This window comes from Pundamilia nyererei, unplaced genomic scaffold (genome assembly GCF_000239375.1).
Source record: "Pundamilia nyererei isolate P.nyererei 1_Seehausen unplaced genomic scaffold, PunNye1.0 scaffold00042, whole genome shotgun sequence".
Lineage (NCBI taxonomy): Eukaryota > Metazoa > Chordata > Actinopteri > Cichliformes > Cichlidae > Pundamilia > Pundamilia nyererei.
Window position 1 is genome coordinate 434623 of NW_005187443.1, and position 19080 is coordinate 453702.

Below are 19080 nucleotides of genomic sequence, written 5' to 3' on the forward strand. Positions count from 1 at the left end.
TGAAACGTGAATAAAATCTGACTCTACTTTTCTCTGTTCAGCCAAAACATTGACAGTTGTACTTCTCTAATGACCTCCTGCAATTTGAACCAAATTTTCACATTTGGCTTCATCGCTCCAACAGACCACTGATTTTCTGATGTATACCTCAGCCTTTTTTCCCCGTTTCCCCTTCTAATAAAACTATTTCCAAAGAGGCTTAAGCAGACAGTCGATGGATCAACACAAGGATCAGATGCATCTCTCAGTTCCTGTGTCTGGTATTTTTTTCTGGTATTTATTTCTTGCTGACATCATTTTCAGATGCTGTTCATCTGCTGTAGGCCTGCTATTTTTTCTTTTGTCCTCCACATGCTCAGTTTGTCCACAATGCCAATATAATGTTTCAGCTAACAGCTCTTTGGGAATCACATTGTTGGTGCAAAAATACTAGTTTTGAAAATCTGGGAATGTTATCCTTGACAGTTTTTGTAGATTTAATTCAAGAGATGATGTCCTCTTGTTGCAAACTGCTCGTAACAAAGTGCCTAAAGATGCAATTTAAAATGTGTTCTTTGGTATGTGTCAGCACAACACTGCCTCAACCCTTGTTAGGTGCCTTTTTTTTTTATCTTTGAATGATTTAGTGTAAACTGGTTAAAAAAACATTACTCTAAAAATAGTCAGATGCAGGAACTGGACTGAAAATAAGTGGGAAAAGAAGCTAATATCCAAAGAAAACCTTTAGAGACCTGGAGAACTTTCAACTGTGGCTCAAGACTTTTGCACAGCACTGTATTTCCAGTTGTACTCGATTAAACTTGATCTATAAGCTCTCTGATTTGATTAACTTTTGAAATCAATCACAAGAAACCTAGCGTCTGCATGCGCTAATGAAAATGTGGCTAATGTGAAAATAGCACCTCTCCAGTGTCATCTTCTCTCATCCCATACAGTGCAGTCCCTGAGCAAATAACCATGCGCCACATCTCTTCTTTAACCCTAAAGGCCGCTGTAGGCTTCGCAGTGTGTCTGTGTATTTATGTGTGTGCACACTTGTCCTCCTTCGCTGCCTTCTATAAGTTTGATCTCACTGCAGCCAGGAAACCATTACATCGGGTGCCTCTGCTTGCTCAACAACCCCGGGTCTATCTAATCTCTGCTGCTCCGAAACATCCCATTCAATTTCTTCTGTTGATAGATGCCAGTGCTCTTTGAGCCCTTCGGGAGTACATTCTTTCTTTCCTGCTCGTCTCCAACTTTTCGCTTGAGTAAGACCACTAGATTCATCGGGTCAGCCCCCCCTATTGTAAACAACTAGGATCTGATTTGCACAGATCCAAAGGTCAAGAGAACGGCTGACAGTCAGCATCCACGCGCCAGTCTAAGAACGTTTCGTGGCGTACGTAGGATGCTTTATGAAGAGTGATACCCACTTAGATTCACACACTCCTGAGCTCGCTACCTCTTTAACACCGACTGACAGTTACTGTAACTGAGAGCTGCCAGTTACACTTAGAACAAGCAGATGCATTCTAATTGTAGTCGTCATAAACAGATAAGGAAGAAGCACTCTAACACTAGCACTACTCTTCCTGTTTACATTTACAGCCACAGATGCTACTTACTGTTTCCAGCTATTTTGCAATTATATTACATTTTGCTGTAACCTCAGCAGACAGAGATCTACTGGGCAAGACACTAAAACCCCATGATGCAAGGAGAAAGAACACCAAAAGAACCCTTTGGTAAGGACGTAGCCCATGTTTATTGAGATCATGATCACATAACATTGCATTAACTGTGAAATTACTAAACAGCAATGCAGAAGTGTAAACTACCCTCAAGCCATTTTATTCACGGCTGTTTATTTTTTGCTCCACAGCACTTTTCACCCAGCATTGCCTAGTCATTGGACCACCTCCAAGACCCTCTGGAGATCCAGAAGTCTTGTGTTTTTTTTACCATTGGGCATGGAGGACAACATTTATGGAACTCCACAGGAACAAACATTATGAGAAGGGCAGCCTGTAGAGGAGGGTCAGGAGGCCAGAGGGGAGCACGAGGTGAGAGTGAATATAATAATGACAAACGGATTCCTGGCCGCTGCAACCGCAGCCTCGTCTCTCGGGTACCTTTCCACCTTGTCATGTCCAAAGACCTTGTATAATACTCAGCAAAGGGACAGGAGATAGCAAACACGTGTGTATCTGTACTCGCCTGTGCATTTCTAATTTATTGGCCCACTGATTTGCTGATGCGTGTGAGGCCGCACACAGGAGCACTAGCCTGGAACAGCCGGGCTTTGGTTCATTAGGCGCTCACACCCTTAAGCGGCTGACATTTCCAAACTTGTTCCCCAGTTTTCTAATTGTCGTGAAAAATTGGACACAGGCGCCAACATTGAAAAAGCTGCACGCTACATCTTGATTTGATGGCATTTCTTGAGCATCGCCGGATGAAAGTGAAATGCAAAAAAAGCACGCTGGATAGTGCAAAAAATGAGGAGGGAAATTAAACAGGGCTATTCATCCTTCTCATTTGAAGACCTAAATAATCATCTACATAGATAAACCACATAGTGTCATCTACCATTATTGGTACAATTCGCACATCTTAAAAATATGTCAGATCTGGTGTGTAAATTTCAAAAGAATCAGAACAGTTTCGAAAAGTAAACCTTAAAATTGTTACTCAGATAAAGAAATCAAATAAGAAAAGCAAATACATAGCATTAAATCGATTAACAGTTTATACAAATCCATCTTCTCCATAAAATAAATGTGACTGTTAAATGTCAACACAAAATTATGGCATCATTTTGGGGCACTCGTTAGTTTGTGTTTCAGCTTGAAATTAATAAATACTGACAAACGGTTAAAAAGGTTAAAAAGGTGTCATCACGTGCTGTTGATTACAGAATTAAAGTCAGTTTAAGACTCCAACAACGGGCTTTGTTAGTGTATGTTTAAACTTTACAGACTTTACAAAGACCAACCAAAAAAAATGGAAAAATATGGACCAGCAGACACAGTATTTCACATACAGAAAGTAGAAGTTATAAAATGTAATCACTGCATGTGCAGTACTACAACAAAATATCAGTGTTTTCAGTACGGTGAAAACAACGGTGGAAAAACATCACAGGTTTAAAGGAAAGTACACAATTCAACATTGCTCCAGAGTCCAGACAGGTGCAGTTGTACAAATGGCATACCTCTAGAGAGCTGACAGAGTGGACAGATGACTGTAAATTAGTAAAACATGCTGGTCATAATTTCCCCATGAATGTTAAAGAGATGACTGATATTTAAACAGGAGAGAAATTAGCTGTTTAGAGCAGCTAAAGTTTGACATATAGCTAAAGGTCTTAGCTTTGTACTTTGTGACAGTACTCTTTTATTTCTTTGTTGTCACGGGTAACATAACACATTTGCAATTCATGGCATCTTTTCCATCCATTACTACTCAAATGTAACTTTTTTTTTTAACCCAGTAAACAAAAAAGAAAATCCCAGACACATCTGCATTACTAACGCATTATATAAAAAGACAGAAAATACAATTTCATTTCATTTTAAGAATCACTGTCACAGTTTTTCTTCCTCTGTGTGGCCTTAGTGCTGTGGGATAATTTACTCATTTTCTAGAAAGTGTCATGTAACCTTGAAGCATACTGAGGAAAGTAATAAAAACATGAGATTTGCTGTAACTTACTATAAAAACAGAAATCTCTGTCTGTCCACAAACCCCTCCTGAACCATCAAGAGTTCAACCAAACTTGATGCACAGGGTAGCATCATATCATTTTGACAACAAGACCTGATCAACAAACTGTAAATTCCAGAATTTACATTTTTTACAGTAAATATTCGCATCACTTTTCAATTGTGCAGAAAAAAGAACAACAATACAAGAAATCACAGACTGTGTCTGAGAAAACAATGTCTCTCAGCTACAAACAGCGCTGCTTGAAATGTGAAAAAGCACAACAGCTTCACAACACAGCTGCTGGCGAGGTCCACTGATAAAGAGGTGCCAGTGAGTCAACTCAGAAATAATAACTTCTAGTTTTAGTTCCCCATCCTACTCTGTGGAAAAACAAACAGCTTTTTGTTGTTTACAGAGTAAAAGGCACTCATATCGGTTTGCAATGAGGTAGATCAATACAAATCAAAAGGTTAATGTATAATAAGAGTTGTGCCTTCAGAACAAAATAACTGGCAGGATCAAGAATGAATTGCAAAAAGGGTTTTGTTTTTGGTAACACAAAAGGTACTCCAACAAGATGCATTTCTCATTTAAAAAAAACTTGACCCAATACTGATATTTACTTACAGGCTGCACAAACTCACATGCACAGGAAAAAACTTTTAAACTTTCAAAAAAAATTGGTTAACCATCTTCAATTCTTCATCAAGAGCCATAATCAGGTCAAAGTTGTTCATGTATGTATGTACGTACGTATGTATGTATGGCTTGTACAGCAAAACTTCCATCAGCTTTAGCTCTACCTTGTGCTAATTAGCAAAAGTAATTAAAAAAAGGAAACACACTAAGCTAACATGGTGAATATAGTCAAAAATCTATACCAGTGAGAAATCTCCACGTTTAACAATGTTAAGCAGCTTTGCGCGCCGATATTAGCAATTAGCTCAAGTTGCTATACAACCTGTTAGCATGGCTGTAGTCTCTGTGTTGTCTGCTGGTTGAAAGACTTTACAGTTCATCAAAAGTCAAAGTAATTGCCGACTGACTGAACGAATAAATCAGTCTGTTAAAAATGAGTGCGAGCAAGCAGAAAGCAATCTGTGCTAAGATCAACCTGTACAGCTACAACTATCACCCCGCTGCATTCACGCTAAATAAAGCAATCACATTTCATTTTGTTTCGGCGCTCTCTGGGCCCTGCTGGGCTGCGCTCATCTCCGTCTCCTCAGCTTCAGGCTGCTCCATCTCTGCCGCTGAGATGCTCATCTGCTCCTGGTTCTCTATGTTAGTTTGGTTACGCTCTCGGTCTTTAGCTCTCTTTTCTTTCTCCAGCATGTGGTAGTTGTAGATGTTCATGACGAAGAGAAAAAGCCCGCCAGTCGTGATGACTGAGCCACACATGAGGAAAAGGTACTTGTAGTCGCCAAAGATGTCTACCAGTAACCCTGTGTGGAGGAGGCCAGAAAGAATATTTAAAACTAATCAAAGAAAACACAGCACAGTGAGAGTATAGCGTCTAGACGGCAAGTTTGAAGGTGAAGAGGAAGATCAGACTCAGATATTGCTTATGAGTGCGTGCAAGAGAGCGAGAGTGAGCATAGGCCAATTTGAGAAGAGCCATCTCGGAAATGACGGGGCCATTACACCCTTCTTGGCTCTCCTGAATTGCCGGGAAGGCAATTTGGATGGCTGCTACCAAAACGAATCAGAAGAGAGGCATATTCTCAGAACCATAAATATCCAGCTCAAGTCTGCAGAAAAGTGACAAATGTGGTTTAGATCAGATTTCAGCCTGCGGCTTTTCTGAGCTCTAAGTCCACAAGTCGCCCCGACCCCCGTTTTCCCCTCCAGACACGGATCGATAGGCGAATGTCGCTATCTCTCTCAGTGTCGGCATCTAGGACTGTCCACCTCACTGCATTACAATCCCCCTTAAAGCCGTATGGAATCATGGCAGCTCGCCTCAGAAGCTGAAGTATTTTGAGCAGGATTAGTTTCTGTTTATTTTCTCTTGCTCCTGGAGTCTTCCCTTCTCTTTCCACTATTAAACATCTAGTTAGTAAAGATGACTGTGTTTATTCATCAGGCCAGTTTTATAAAATTGATGTTTGTCAAACATATTAGGAAGCACATTTAGTACAAACATGCTACCGTCTCCTTCTGAAACCAATTAAAGACGATGTTAAACTATAAGGAAATTAAACTGATTCCCTTAGCAGATCTCCTTAACTATACCACCTGCCATCTTTGCAGTGGAAGATTGTGTTAAAATAATGTTTGTGTGACTGAATGCAATGTACTGTACTATACTAGGAGGGGGTCACTTTGCATTTGGATCAATTTCAACCATCTCAATGCCGGCTGTATTATCTGATTGATAGCACTCATCTGGTGCCTGTACTCCAATGACCATCACCCTCATTAAGACAGCCCTTGATTGGCTAAGCAGTAATTAAGTCCATCTGGCATAGTCACCTCTTTTTTAATGTATTCACAGCTTAATTATGGCCCAGGTACAGGACTTTAATGACGAGAGTTTGAACTGAGCGTCATTAAACACCCAAAGCAAAAGGGTAATTACACCCGCTTACCTCACTTCCTCCTAATTGGATTGACCCGAAGGTTTGGGGGAGCAGTAACAAGCAGAATAGGGGAGACATAACGATTGAGCCCTCTGGAGGAGATTGTTAGACGTGCAGGGAGGCACTTATTTATCCTATTAAATGATCGCCTCGGAACACGGTCGCTCTAGACTAACTGGGGGGCCTGTAACTTTTCACCTCATTAAAAGTCAGGTTGGAGGCAAAGGACGCGTTTGTCAGCAGGATGATATTCACAGCTGATTAAGTCATGTTCAGCTAAACTACTGTACATCCTCACCTTGTTTATGTAGGACATTAGGCCTGTATGAACACTGGTGAACAAGTTGAGCAACAACAGAGAGGATGGCTTGCTCACTGCAATACAGTATGTGTTATTGACAGACATCACCAAAAATGATAAATACCTTTCAAAACCAAATTTCTGAAAACACTAGGGAGCGTACAACCACAAGTATTGTAGTCTATCCTTACATGCATGAAGAAAGATGGCCACAAGTTAAGAAAAAAGTTACATGTAGGAGATGGTAACTAATTTATTGGACAAAATAGGTCCGCCTCGACTTGTTAAGAAAAGCAGTAAGAGTCGGGGAATAAATGATTTTAAAAAAGCATCATTTTTTTTGACAAAAGGAGGAAATACTTTGACTGATATTGCAAAATCAACTCTAGGCTAAAATGGCGATTACATTATATCTCATAGTAATGTTAGTAGCTTTTTTCTTTTTGTTTTACAGGGACAATGAGCCAAAATGCTGGACAGGTGGTCAGTGTAGTACTGTGTGCTAAGGTTGGGAGATATGTAAAAATTTTCCAGCCGACATTCGTCAATCCAATAAATGACGACGGGCGATATATTCGAGCAGGTGACTTTTTGATGGGCGGGGGAATGTAATCACGCACCGACTGATTTACGCATTTAAAATTTATTCGTAGGTTTCGTTTGGAGGGAATACTTTACCTTCTTTTCTTGTTTGTTTCAGTATTAATATAGCTACTTTTTGGATTATTGAATCATTTATTTATTTGAGATGCACTGAATTACACAAAAGACTTTACGTCTGAGGGTTTGTTTTTTTATGTTCGCTCGAAGAGATATTTTGATTTTTAACTTACTTTTTGTTTTATTTTGTATTGGTTGTTTGGTTGAGTGTGTAAGACAGACAAACACTGGACCGACCTGTAAACACGGTTATAGTGGAAAAAAGAATCCAGTTTCTCTTTGTTTCCCTCCCCACCATTGTGTTTGTTTGTTTTTTTTAATTTAAATAAAATGTTTTTGTTTTTTCTGAACATAGGCTACTGCCGTTCTTTCTTTCTATTATGAGTTTAAGTAAATGAATCGCTGCATTTGGGTGACTCTGAGGAGGGGGGGTTTGTTCGCAGCTGGAATACGGTGCTGCTAAAACAGCGCTATTATTTTTTCCATTGACTGCTTTTGTTAGCTTCAACCAACATTATTAGCAAACTTACTTGTGGGCAAATAAATAAATCGCTCTTGTAAAAACGATCAAAAGCTTTTACAAGAGCGGTGGGTCCAATCGCCCAACCTTACTGTGTGCTTCCTAATGTGACTTTTATACACTATGATGTAGATTCATGCATAAGTGAATCAGTCTGAAAGTTTGGCATTGTTTTTTCCCCATCAGTTTTGCAACATGATTTTATAACTGCAATGAAAACCAACAATACCACAATACAAACAATACCACCCTAACTTTACCTCGTAAAGCCTCAACAATGAAATATCTGTGGATGTTACAGTGGGCTGCGTTTATAGATATATTTCTGGCACTGCAGTGAAAAGCTGTCACAATAGAATCGTGCCCGCTTTTAATTGACGGCCTGAGCATCATGGGCATTATACACTCGTCTCATGTGCACAGAGATTCTCTGAATCTGTTGATGATAGTATGTACTGTAAATGATAAGATATTCAAAGTCTTCACAATCTGATGTTGAGAAACATTAATCTGAAATTGTTCCACAATATAGACACAGTTTGCTTCTTACTGGTAAACTGCCCATCTGTATTTCTGAGTGCCTCACTAAGATGCTCTTTATACCCAACCTGTTGCTATTGCAAATGTTCTTCCAGCTGTGGTTAAAGTCAGACTGTAAATAAAATGCAGCTTTTTTTTCTCCTTATCTTTAAATGAAGCCTGGATTTGCCCCAGATGCTCCATTATGTCATGAAAGCCTGTGCCCATGAGCATAGATGGCTTCTTTCCAGCAGGAAATCACCATGACGAACTGCATCTTTGTGTGGGCGTCTCATACAATACAAAACATCCATACTCCGTGATAATGCGGCTCTGTCTTACAGGAATGATACTGTTACCAAGCTTTACTGCAACATAATGCACAGCCTGTGAATGAAAGAGATAAACAAACAAATATTGTTTGCAAGGCTGCTCTCACTTGAAAGCGGTTATTTCCTCTGTAATGGTGGAAATTTCTCTTTTCCCCAAGTGTTTCTACATGTTTGTAAGTATATATTACCTTGCTCTTTGCCTCAGTTGTAGAAAGAAGCAGCGTAAAGCAATCTTAAGTGATCTAAGAGTAAACATGTGTACTTGTGTAAGAGAAAGACAGAAAAAGGATTATGTATGAATGAAGGATGTGTTACCTGCAGCAGGTGGTCCCAGCAGCATGGGGAAGCACTCCACAATCGTGACAAGTCCAACGGCGCTGGGGAAGCGCTGATTTCCCATCAGATCCATGAGGCATTCAAATATCAGGGCGAAAACCATCCCAAACCCCACACCAAAAAATACTGCGTAGACCACCAGGAGGGTATAGCTCCTCATCAGAGGGCACAGCAAATGGCACGTTCCATTAAAAACCATGGCAAAGCTGAAGAAGTACTGAATTCTAGGCCTGATCCACTTGCTGTTGGCTACCAGGCCTGTGCCGGGTCGAACAAACATGTCAACAAAGCCCATAATGGAGAGCAGGTAGGCCGCAGAGTACTTCTCAACACCTTGGCTAACAGCATAGGTAGACAGGAACACAATGGGTGCATACGCTCCAAAGATGAACATGACATTTCCTATTAGGTAAATGACAAAGCCCCTGTCCCTGAAAAAGGACAGATCCACAAACTTCTTTGTGTTCTTCACACAGCTTCCTTTTATCTTAGTCTTGCACTTATTTGGCCGATCCACGTTTTGCTGCGGTGCACAAGCGAGTGTCTTACAAACAGGTCGCATGAGGGCTCCAGCAACACAACAGTTGAGCATCAGACCCCCCAGGATAAGGAGGCTTCCTCTCCAGCCATATGTGCCCAGTAGATATTGGTTAAGAGGAGCCAGGAAACAAAGGAACACTGGACTGCCAGCCATAGCAAGTCCATTGGCTAAAGGACGCCTGGCCAGAAAATATTTACTGATGATGGTGAGAGATGCATTCAGGTTAAAGGCGAGTCCACAACCTGCATGTAGAAAGATTGAAAACATCTCAGTCACATTCCAAAAACCCTCAGGAAGAAAAACCCTACTGAACCTGAGCTCCAAAGGGTACTTAATTAAATTACGACTAAATCTGCCGGCTGCTCATTAAGGTTCCATCTCATTTCACTTTTGCCATCTAAAATCTCATTACAGGACTCTGGAATTATTTCAGAAATAATTTCTCCATTCAAGTAGAAATAAATTGGAGAGCCTGGGTAATACATTTACTCACTTGCCTTTCTATGCAGAAATTTTTAATCTAATTGGACCTTATTTTGAAGAAGATGAAGAGTTACAGTTAGATAGCTACGGTGTTTAGAATTTCTCCCTCTAATGTCAGGGTATTCTTACGATGCATAAAGTTGTTGTTGTTTGGTTGTTTTTTTAATGCATTTAAATGGGGATTTACTATATTAGGCTTTTAGGGGGACATAAAAAGTGTAATTTAGCAATTTTTTCTTTCCTAATGAGGAATTTCACATTATTTTGACTTTAAATTAAGAAGACTGACTGTAATCCCAATAAATGTGACATCTACAAGTCACCGAATTATGACACTGTCCCCTAAAACTTAAGAGGAACACTTAATCATCACAGTATAATAACATATGTTAAAGCTGCTGCCGGACTTGTTTTGGTGCAAGTGAAAGTGACAACAGGTTGTCTTCATTGGAAAGGCAACCTCCAAAAAGCCACATGGCACCATTTAGTTGTAATCCAGCTCCTCCAGGATGGCACATCCCCTCAAAATGGTTTGCTGTGTCTCCCAGCACAGTCTCAAGAGTGTGGAGGCCATTACACAAGGAGTGGTGTCGGCTCCTTTGTATGGGAAGGAACAGGACCCAGCAAAATGACCTCCAGCTGGCTGCTCATGTGCATGTTTCTGACCATAAACAGATTCCATGAAGTGTTCATAACCAGCACCGTGCCGCTCCAATGGCATTCGCCAGAGAACATCAGAACTGGCAGGTTCGCTGAGAGCTCATCTGACAGATCTGAAAGAGTCTGGAGATGCTATGGCAAACCTGTGGTCTGTGGCCACCACATGCAAAACAGTTTCTACGTTCCTGGTACCCGTTTTAATGCATAACAGTGTGTTTTAAATGATCACGGAACCCCAAATCATGACGTACCAAAAATAGTAACAGAGGAATTTTCCATGCATTTGTGCTGTCACACCTGGATTATTGTATTGCCTTATTTACAGGCTTAGATAAAACATCTTTAACGCCTCCAAGCAATGCAAAATGCTGCAACCACACTAACACATTCTAGTAAATGAGCTCACATTAACCCTGCTTTATCATTTTTAAATTTGGCTCCCAGTTGACTTTAGAATTTGTTTAAAATTTCTTGTATTACATACGGACTAAATGGACAAGATCCAAACTATATATCTTGTAATCATTTTGTGTGTGAAAAGCACTATAGAAACTATTTAAATGACGCTCTTAGTTCAATTATAAATATGTACTACCATCAAAATGTCCTAGGAAGCGTTGAGATTAAATTATTTGAAGTGCCTCAATTCTATGCTTTATATTAACTAAAATGCCATATAACCATATAGTGTAGTATTAACCCCTTAGCAGTCCAATTAGTCCCCTAAACCATCCAATGTACCGTGGGCGGTACGTCCGACTGCTAACAGGTTAAGTGGACACGGCCCTGAAAATAAAGGCATTAGATTACATGTCCTTGGGGGGTAGAATGCTGTAGACTCTCACTCACGCTTGCCTGGGAGAAAGTAGATAACAGGGGACCATCTTCTAGTAGAAAGTTACTGAAACACTGTTGTTTAGACTAGAGAGGGACCAGCAGATTGATTGTTTGATTGTAACTGATTGTTTATTCTGAGAAAAACAGGTGTGGGATATTAAACTGTTTTGTGATGCATTATACTGCTGATTTATAAGAAATACTCTTTCCAGAGAATCATGGCCTTATTTTTCTGATTAGAAAGAACAGAACATACTGCACAGGAAGCCAAGGTCATAAGTTACGCTCACTGAGAAAAAGAAAGAATCTGAATGTTTAGTTTGGAGGGGAGCCGAAGCTTTGAGAATGTGAGAAACGGTCAGACACGTTGAGATTTGCCGGACACCCTCCTGTGCACATCTCCCGTCCGCACGTTTGTAATGCTCAAAGTGTTGTATGGAATAAAGAGAATTGCATTGATTAAAGAGATTGTTGATTGAGCATTTATACACCGAGTGTTGTTCTTCCTTCAGCCCAAAATTCAAAGAGTTGGTGTATTTAACAAAAGTCCACTGTGTGTATAACCAATGCAGTCAATCTTAGCAACACAGATTGTTAAAGCTGAGGTGTGTGCAGAGAGACAAACTGTGAAACTGTTCATGTGATCTTGTGTTGTGCTTGAACGGTGCCAGGCAGGTGCTCCAACCAATCAGAAGCATTCATTATTCCAGTGACAAGGACAGCATACCTCACCAGCTTCTCAGCATCACAAACACCAGTGAGAGAGTGAATGAAGGAGTATACGAGGAGGAATAATTCTGAGATGTATTTCGCTGTGTGTGGGGTGCTTTTTTTATTAACGTGCAGGTGTTTGTGTATGTGTAAGCATATGTCTGCATGACTTCTAGGCAAAACTGCCTAATGCCTGTGTGTCAGTGCACTAGGCACAGGGGAACAGTGTAGAGCCCACACATGCCCCAGGCACCACACATGGCCCAGCCACTCGCTGTGCCTATTAATCCTTCACAGGGGCCCTTGGCTGGGTAATGAGCCTCTTAGGATGGCAGAGAGCCCCCATGTGACGAACCTGATTGGAGCTTACGGAAGAGTACAGAGGGCCATGGAAGATCATGCTCTCTGGGATCAGAGACAGTTCTGTCTTAATTACTGTCCTGGTCCTGGTCCCCTCGGTGCTCTAACTGCACCCTAGGAGCCGGGGCAGATGCCCAGGGCCTTCAGGAAAGGCATGGCAGTCTAGTTATGGGGAGCAGATCTGAACCAAGAGATTCTAAAAGGGATGTGAAAAGATGCAGACTGCCAACATCCCAATCCCACTGGGACCAGGATTGATGGGAATGCAAACTGAATGGTAAACAAGTATGGCATGATATCTTGGTTTTAGTCTGTGATCAATTATGAATTCCCAAAGTGAGACCACAAAAAGTAAAACCTGTTCAAGCAGCAGTAACACATACTGCTTAGGAATAAAAGTACTGTACCTCCAATGACGCCAATGCAGAAGTAGAGATAAGCGATGGAGCTCCCAAAAGATGCGGTTACCATAGACACTCCACACATCAGTCCACCCATGATGACAATTGGTCGGCTCCCAAAACGATTGACCAACATGCTGCTCACCGGTCCTGCAAAAACAGATGAGCACTGAGAACGAGCAGTACATTCTTGTATTATGTTACTTCTTAATGTCGCCAAAGTTTTAGTAATCCGGGTACCTACTACTTCAAGGTAAACTGATGGGTCTAAACCAGTGAAATTCATCATGTGATCATAGGGCTAAATTCTGCCACACAATTTTGTAATGAATAGCTCATTAAACAAAATAAATAACTTAAAAGATGAGTTTCATGTTTTTTTTAATGTCTGTTCATTTTATCTGAAAAGCATTATTATTTGCACATTAGCTGTTGAGCATCCCTGATCTAAACCAAGGGCAAAAGGACATCACAGAGGGTGACAGAAGACCTCCACAGCAAAGCAACCTGGCAACTCATTAAACATTCCCCTGATAATGTAAAACACTACACCCAGTGATCAATCAGCAATTAAAAAGCCTTTTATATGCTGTCACTCTTTCCTTCATTCATAACCTTGCCTGAAAGAGTGACATTGAACCACAAGTCATTCTCCAGAATAATGAAAACCTCTATATTCTTATTGCTAAAAGACAAACTCCGTGAAACTACACAGGCTTCTCGAAAAAAAAATTAAATTAAAGGAACGCTTTGAAAACTCATCAGATCTCAATGGGGGGAAAAAAAAGATACGTATTCTGATGTGGACTGTGTTAGGAATGAAAAGTTCACACATCATTTGAAGGCAATAAAAGTGATCAACCTGCCCCCCAAAAATCAAAGTGGAAAAAAACAATGCAGCAATGATGCTCAGTTGTATGTCCCCACATTACCCTGTATGCATGTGTGACAACGTTGGGGTGTGCTCCTAATGAGACAGCGGATAATCTCCTCCCAGATCTGGACCCGGGCATCACTGAGTTTTAGCAGTATCCTGTTTTAGCAGTTGTCTCATTGTTGCCCCTCTAGTGCAGCTGTTGTTAATTTCATTAACACCAAAGTGGGTGAAACTGATTAACAGCCCCCTCTGCTACTTACCTAATCAATATCCCAGCAGTTTAACTGAACTGATGCTATACTCTGATTAAAAGCTGTTCCTTTAATTGTTTTTAGCTGTGTAGTTCAGTGGTGGTAGCAGTGATAGATTAAATCTTTTTGTTCCAATTTCTTTCATTTTTGCACTAGCAATGTGATCCTTAAAGAGCCATTAGCTGAAGACATTGCATATCTCAACATGGTGCAGTTTGTCCAAAAAGAAATCTAGGAAAACTGGACAAGTAGAAGTTGTGTCCTTGGGAAATAGGGAAAAAGCATTCTTAAGGGAGGCCGAAGGGAGAAAAGGCTGAGGTATTCCCAGTTACACAAGAACTGGACTTAAAATCAGTGGCAACAGGTCTTATGGAGTGATTAATCCAAATGTGAAACTTTTGGTTCAGATCAATGAGTGTCTACAACCAGTGGAGGCTCTGTTATTGTTTGGGGCTGTACATCAGCCAGTTGTGTTGGGCATCTTGTCAAAACTGATGGAATAATAAATGCAGAAAAGCATTAACAGATTTTGATCCACCACACAATGCCATAAAATGCAGTAAAAACATACCTGAATTTAAAAAATAAAAATACAAACTCTCGACAGAAAACAATAAAAGGCAGCCAAGATCCAAACAACAGCTTCAAGAAGCCTGGAGAACTATTCCTGAAGACTACTTAAAGAAATCAAGAAAGCGTGCCTAAGACAGATCAGGCTGTGTGAAGAACAGAGGGGGTCATACCAAATACTGACATTCATGCTTGTTAGAATGATACAATATTTATTCTTTTTACCACATATACTCTATTTCCATGTATGATTTGACATGTTTTAATAAATTGCTGCACCTGTGTCCCATTTTTCTAGCAAAATATAAAGGAATGAAGGGTGACTCAAGACTTCTGCACAACACTGTATGGGAAATCAAATATCCACCCAGCTGTTTATACAGTTACACAGGTTCAGAGCAGGGTCAAAGATAGATCATCGTTTTCGCTGTAGCCGTGTCACAATAGGGCATCTCTTGTTCTACCACCGTATCCATTTCCATTATAAGTTTATCATTGTGACTCGTTGAGTCAGAGGTTTCCTGAAAAGGCTGTCATGTCTTTCCCATGGGGGCCTGGTGTCAGACCCCACTGTGCTGAACCTTCCTCTGATATATTCCCCTCTTTCCTTCTCCTCCGCTAGGTGACATTGTTGAATCCTTGCCAAGGACAATATGATAAAGTCCTGTGCCTGAGCCACATTGGAGGGGAATATTTCACTAGTTAGGCCGCTCTGAGTTGAGTGCAGGTGAGTAACATAGCGTGCTGTCCTGCAACCTTGAAAGCAGATACTAACAAACAAACTCAGGTTAAAAAAAAAAAAGACAAGAAGAAAATCACACTAAATAAAAACTCAAGATTCTACTTTTTTCTTTCAGCAGTGAATAAAATATTTATGTCTTCACAAAATCATAGAGAATACAGTTTTTGTTACCTTTATTTATTCTCAACGTTAGTATTTTGAAGACAGTATATAATATATCTAAGTAGGGTCTGATTTGTGACATCTGACTTCACTTCTACAAACCCAAATGTAGATGTTACATGCAGTGGTGCTTACTTCCATAAATTCTCTTTGGACCTCAGTGAAGAGACTTAAATTTAGGTCAGGTGACTTACATGGTAGCAACGTTCACTTTATTAGGCAGCGGGTGCAGTCGCTCATGTGAAGCCAGTTATACTCGTTACTGTATTTCTCTAAATCTAAATTACAACCATACACAACAGTCGTGCCTTTGCAGCGGACACAGACACCACACAAACGATCTTTGTGAAACTGGGATTTTTGTGTTTATGATGCTTATCGCCAAGTACAAATGCACAGAGCAGACTTCTCAAAATACTGATCTGTCTGCTGTCGGCTGGTTTGAAGCTGTGCTTTAGTAATGCTTGATGCAACTTCTTACAGAAGGTGTAGAGAAAGTCTGATCAACAGACCACGATCGGTGCTAGTATGGGGTGTACGTGGTATGTCAGAGCCCTAGGACAACTAAATAAAACACAAAAGAACAAGAGACCAAAAAAAAAAACTCAGTCTGGTTAACCTGCAGGCTATTATTTACCAGCCAATACAAATGTGTTCTCTAGTAGTGATAAGAGTACTGATTTAGAGGTGCTGACTACAAAAGGTGTGATGGCCTAAAGGTATGAGGCCACACTACACTGCATTCCAAGCAGCTCTGGGTTTGAGATTATCATATTTATGCTAACCAAGTGGTTTATTGATGTAGCATCGCAGCTGACAAAAACAGACTGCAGAAGACTATTCAAATTCAATTCAGTTTTATTTATACAGCGCCAAATCACAACAACAGTTGCCTTAAGGCGCTCTATATTGTAAGGTAAAGTCCCTACAAAAATAAAGCATACAGTAATGCTAACTATGTGGATAGGAAAGCTTAGAAACAGTTTAACCAATAAAGCACACACAGAGTCAACTCACCTCCTGCATACATGGCAGCTAGCATAATAGAGGAAATCCATGCTATTTCACTGTAGCCAGCCTGCAAGTCTTCTTGAATGTCTTTAAAGAAAATGGAAAGGGCTTTGGGTGTGGAGTAGGCAAACCCAATGGAAATATGGGCCCCAATCACCACCATCCAGCCCCAACCGCCATCCAGGGGCTTGGAGCCCAAAACATCTGCTGGAGCAGGAGGCATGTTCCTGTTCAGAGTGTACAGTATAGGGACACAGTGTTACAGTCGCTGCATGCATGAACAAAGCAGTACAATCTAAGTAAAACACACAAGCGCATATTAATTAAAAACGAGGAGTCGGATTTCAAAATAAAAGTCTCAACATCATTCTAAACTTGCTGACAGGTAGTTGAGACATGGACTCACACCGAACTTAAAGTTTGGGCTGTTTTCAGATTCTGCGACATGCTAGACCACACCGGCCATGTTTGTAAACAGAAGCGGGGGAAATAACCCGCAAAACTACGCAACGAAGCAAGCTCTTGTGTAATATACTGCTGCTGCTGTTGGTGGTGGTCATCATAATGGGAAAGGTGTGATTTCTTCCCTAGACGTATTAAAATACAACAAGACCCAAAGGTCTGACACTGCAATTCCACATTAGTTTTTTACAAGCCAAGATAACTTTTCCGATCACTTCGTCTCGTTAAACCGTTCCGCGCAGAGTGGGGCAGGAGTGCTACTCACCACCACGTGGACAAAGAAACCGGTTAACCAGCGTGTGTGGATATACTGCAGAAAGCCTGACTGCATCTTACCGTTCACTGAGCGTCTGCGCAGCCTCTCTTTACGAAGTTCCTGACCAAAGTTTCACCAGCCTACTGCTTTATTTGACTGCTGGTCACATGTCGCACACATGGGCCCGAGGTGATCCGATTCACTAAATTCACAAACTCCTCTGCGTTTTTCAGCCACACTGCTGTCTGCGGCGGCATTCAGTATGACAGCCGAAGGAAAAACTAAATTCTACAACTACTAAGCTATTACAACAGGAAGAAAGCTGTTACGGCTGTGTGTCCTTTACCTTTGGCAGACATAAAATGTTTTCATGTACTTAATGATGGTTTTCAGGCGTTTTCCAAGCCAAAATGAGTTAATCTGACCCATCCCATTATAAATTGAGGTCATAATCTAACTACTCAAGATCCGCCTCTTCTACCCGGTGAAATACACACAGACTGGACACTTTATTAGGTATAGCTTTCTAGTACTGGTTTGGACCCACTCTTGCCTTCAGAAGTGCTTTAAAACTTTATTGTACAGATTCAACAAGGTGCTGGAAATATTTCTGATCTCAAATGTGCTTTACTGAACTGAGATCTGCTAACTGTGGAGGTCATTTGAGTACAGTCAAGAAAAAACCAGTTCAAGATGATCTGAACTTTGTGGCGTGGCATATTATCCTGCTGGGAGCAGCCATCTGAAGATGGGTACATTATAGCCATAAAGGGATGGATATGGTTGGCAATAATACTCATGGAGGCTGTTGGTGTTTAAATTATGCTCAGTTGCAATAAGGGGCTCAGGATGTGCCAAAAATAAATAAATAAATAACCCTGACACAATTACACTACAAACAGCTGCCTGAACTGTTGATATGCGGCAAAAAGAATCCATGCATAGACCATGGACAGCAAACTCTAACCCTACCAAATGTCACAGCACACAGCATAATCTTCCTGTTCTTAGCTGACAGGAGCGGTCTTCTGCTTTTCTAACCTATCTGCCTCAAGGTTTGACATGTTGTGAATTCAGAGATGCTCTTCTGCATACCTTGGGTCTAAAAACTGATCATTTAAGCTACTTTTTTATAATCCTATCAACTCAAAGAACACTAGGCATTCTCCTCTGACCTCTGGCATCAAGGCATCGTCCAATAGTGGACACCTTCTCTTTGTTAGGCCATTTTCTGTAAACCCTACAGATGGTCATGCAGGAAAATCCCAGTATTCCAGTAGTTTGAAACACTGAAACAAGCCTATCTGGCACCAACCATTGCACACGCTAAGCCATTAAAACCACCCTTCTTCCCCATTCTTATGCTCAGTTTAAAGTCCACCAGGTCTTCTGGACGATGTTTGCAAGTCTCAAAGTGTTAAACTACTGCCATGTGATTAGCTGAGCAGATAAGTTACATCAGTTCAACTGCTCACTAAGTGTCCAGTGAATGTAAATGACCTGGCATAGCTTTCCACTATCTGTGACACAGCAGCTACAGTATAAGTATCACAGAAGTTCAAGGTAGGAAACATTTTTAGGATCAAAAATATCACAGTGGAACACAACAATATACAATTGAGGTCCAAAGGCCTCAGTCACTTGAAAGTTAAAAATAAACAGAATAAAAATAAAACATTTCACTTTTAATAGTTTTATTTTCAAATTATGTGCAAGGTGAATTTCACAGTTGAGCTCAACAACCACTATAACCTGAAACCCAAAAAAACCAAAAAAAAACGGACAGAAAAATGAATGGATTAAAAAGACACAATGG

General features: G+C 40.6%; 1 protein-coding gene across 2 annotated transcripts; it reads right to left on the reverse strand.

The window, feature by feature from the left end:
- Window positions 1-1726: 1726 nt before the first annotated feature.
- LOC102210520 (monocarboxylate transporter 2-like) lies at window positions 1727-17472 on the reverse strand. 2 transcript variants are annotated; one of them, XM_005731195.1, is made up of 5 exons: window positions 17345-17472; window positions 16553-16773; window positions 12940-13083; window positions 8920-9723; window positions 1727-5135 (listed from the first exon to the last, which is right to left on the reverse strand). In XM_005731195.1, exons 2-5 carry the CDS (start codon window positions 16767-16769, stop codon window positions 4861-4863), a joined length of 1440 nt encoding a protein of 479 aa, XP_005731252.1. In that variant the 5' UTR covers window positions 16770-16773; window positions 17345-17472; the 3' UTR covers window positions 1727-4860. The 2 variants fall into 2 exon arrangements, with proteins under 2 accessions (XP_005731252.1, XP_005731253.1); XM_005731196.1 differs by lacking the exon at window positions 17345-17472 and adding an exon at window positions 17274-17337.
- Window positions 17473-19080: the final 1608 nt, after the last annotated feature.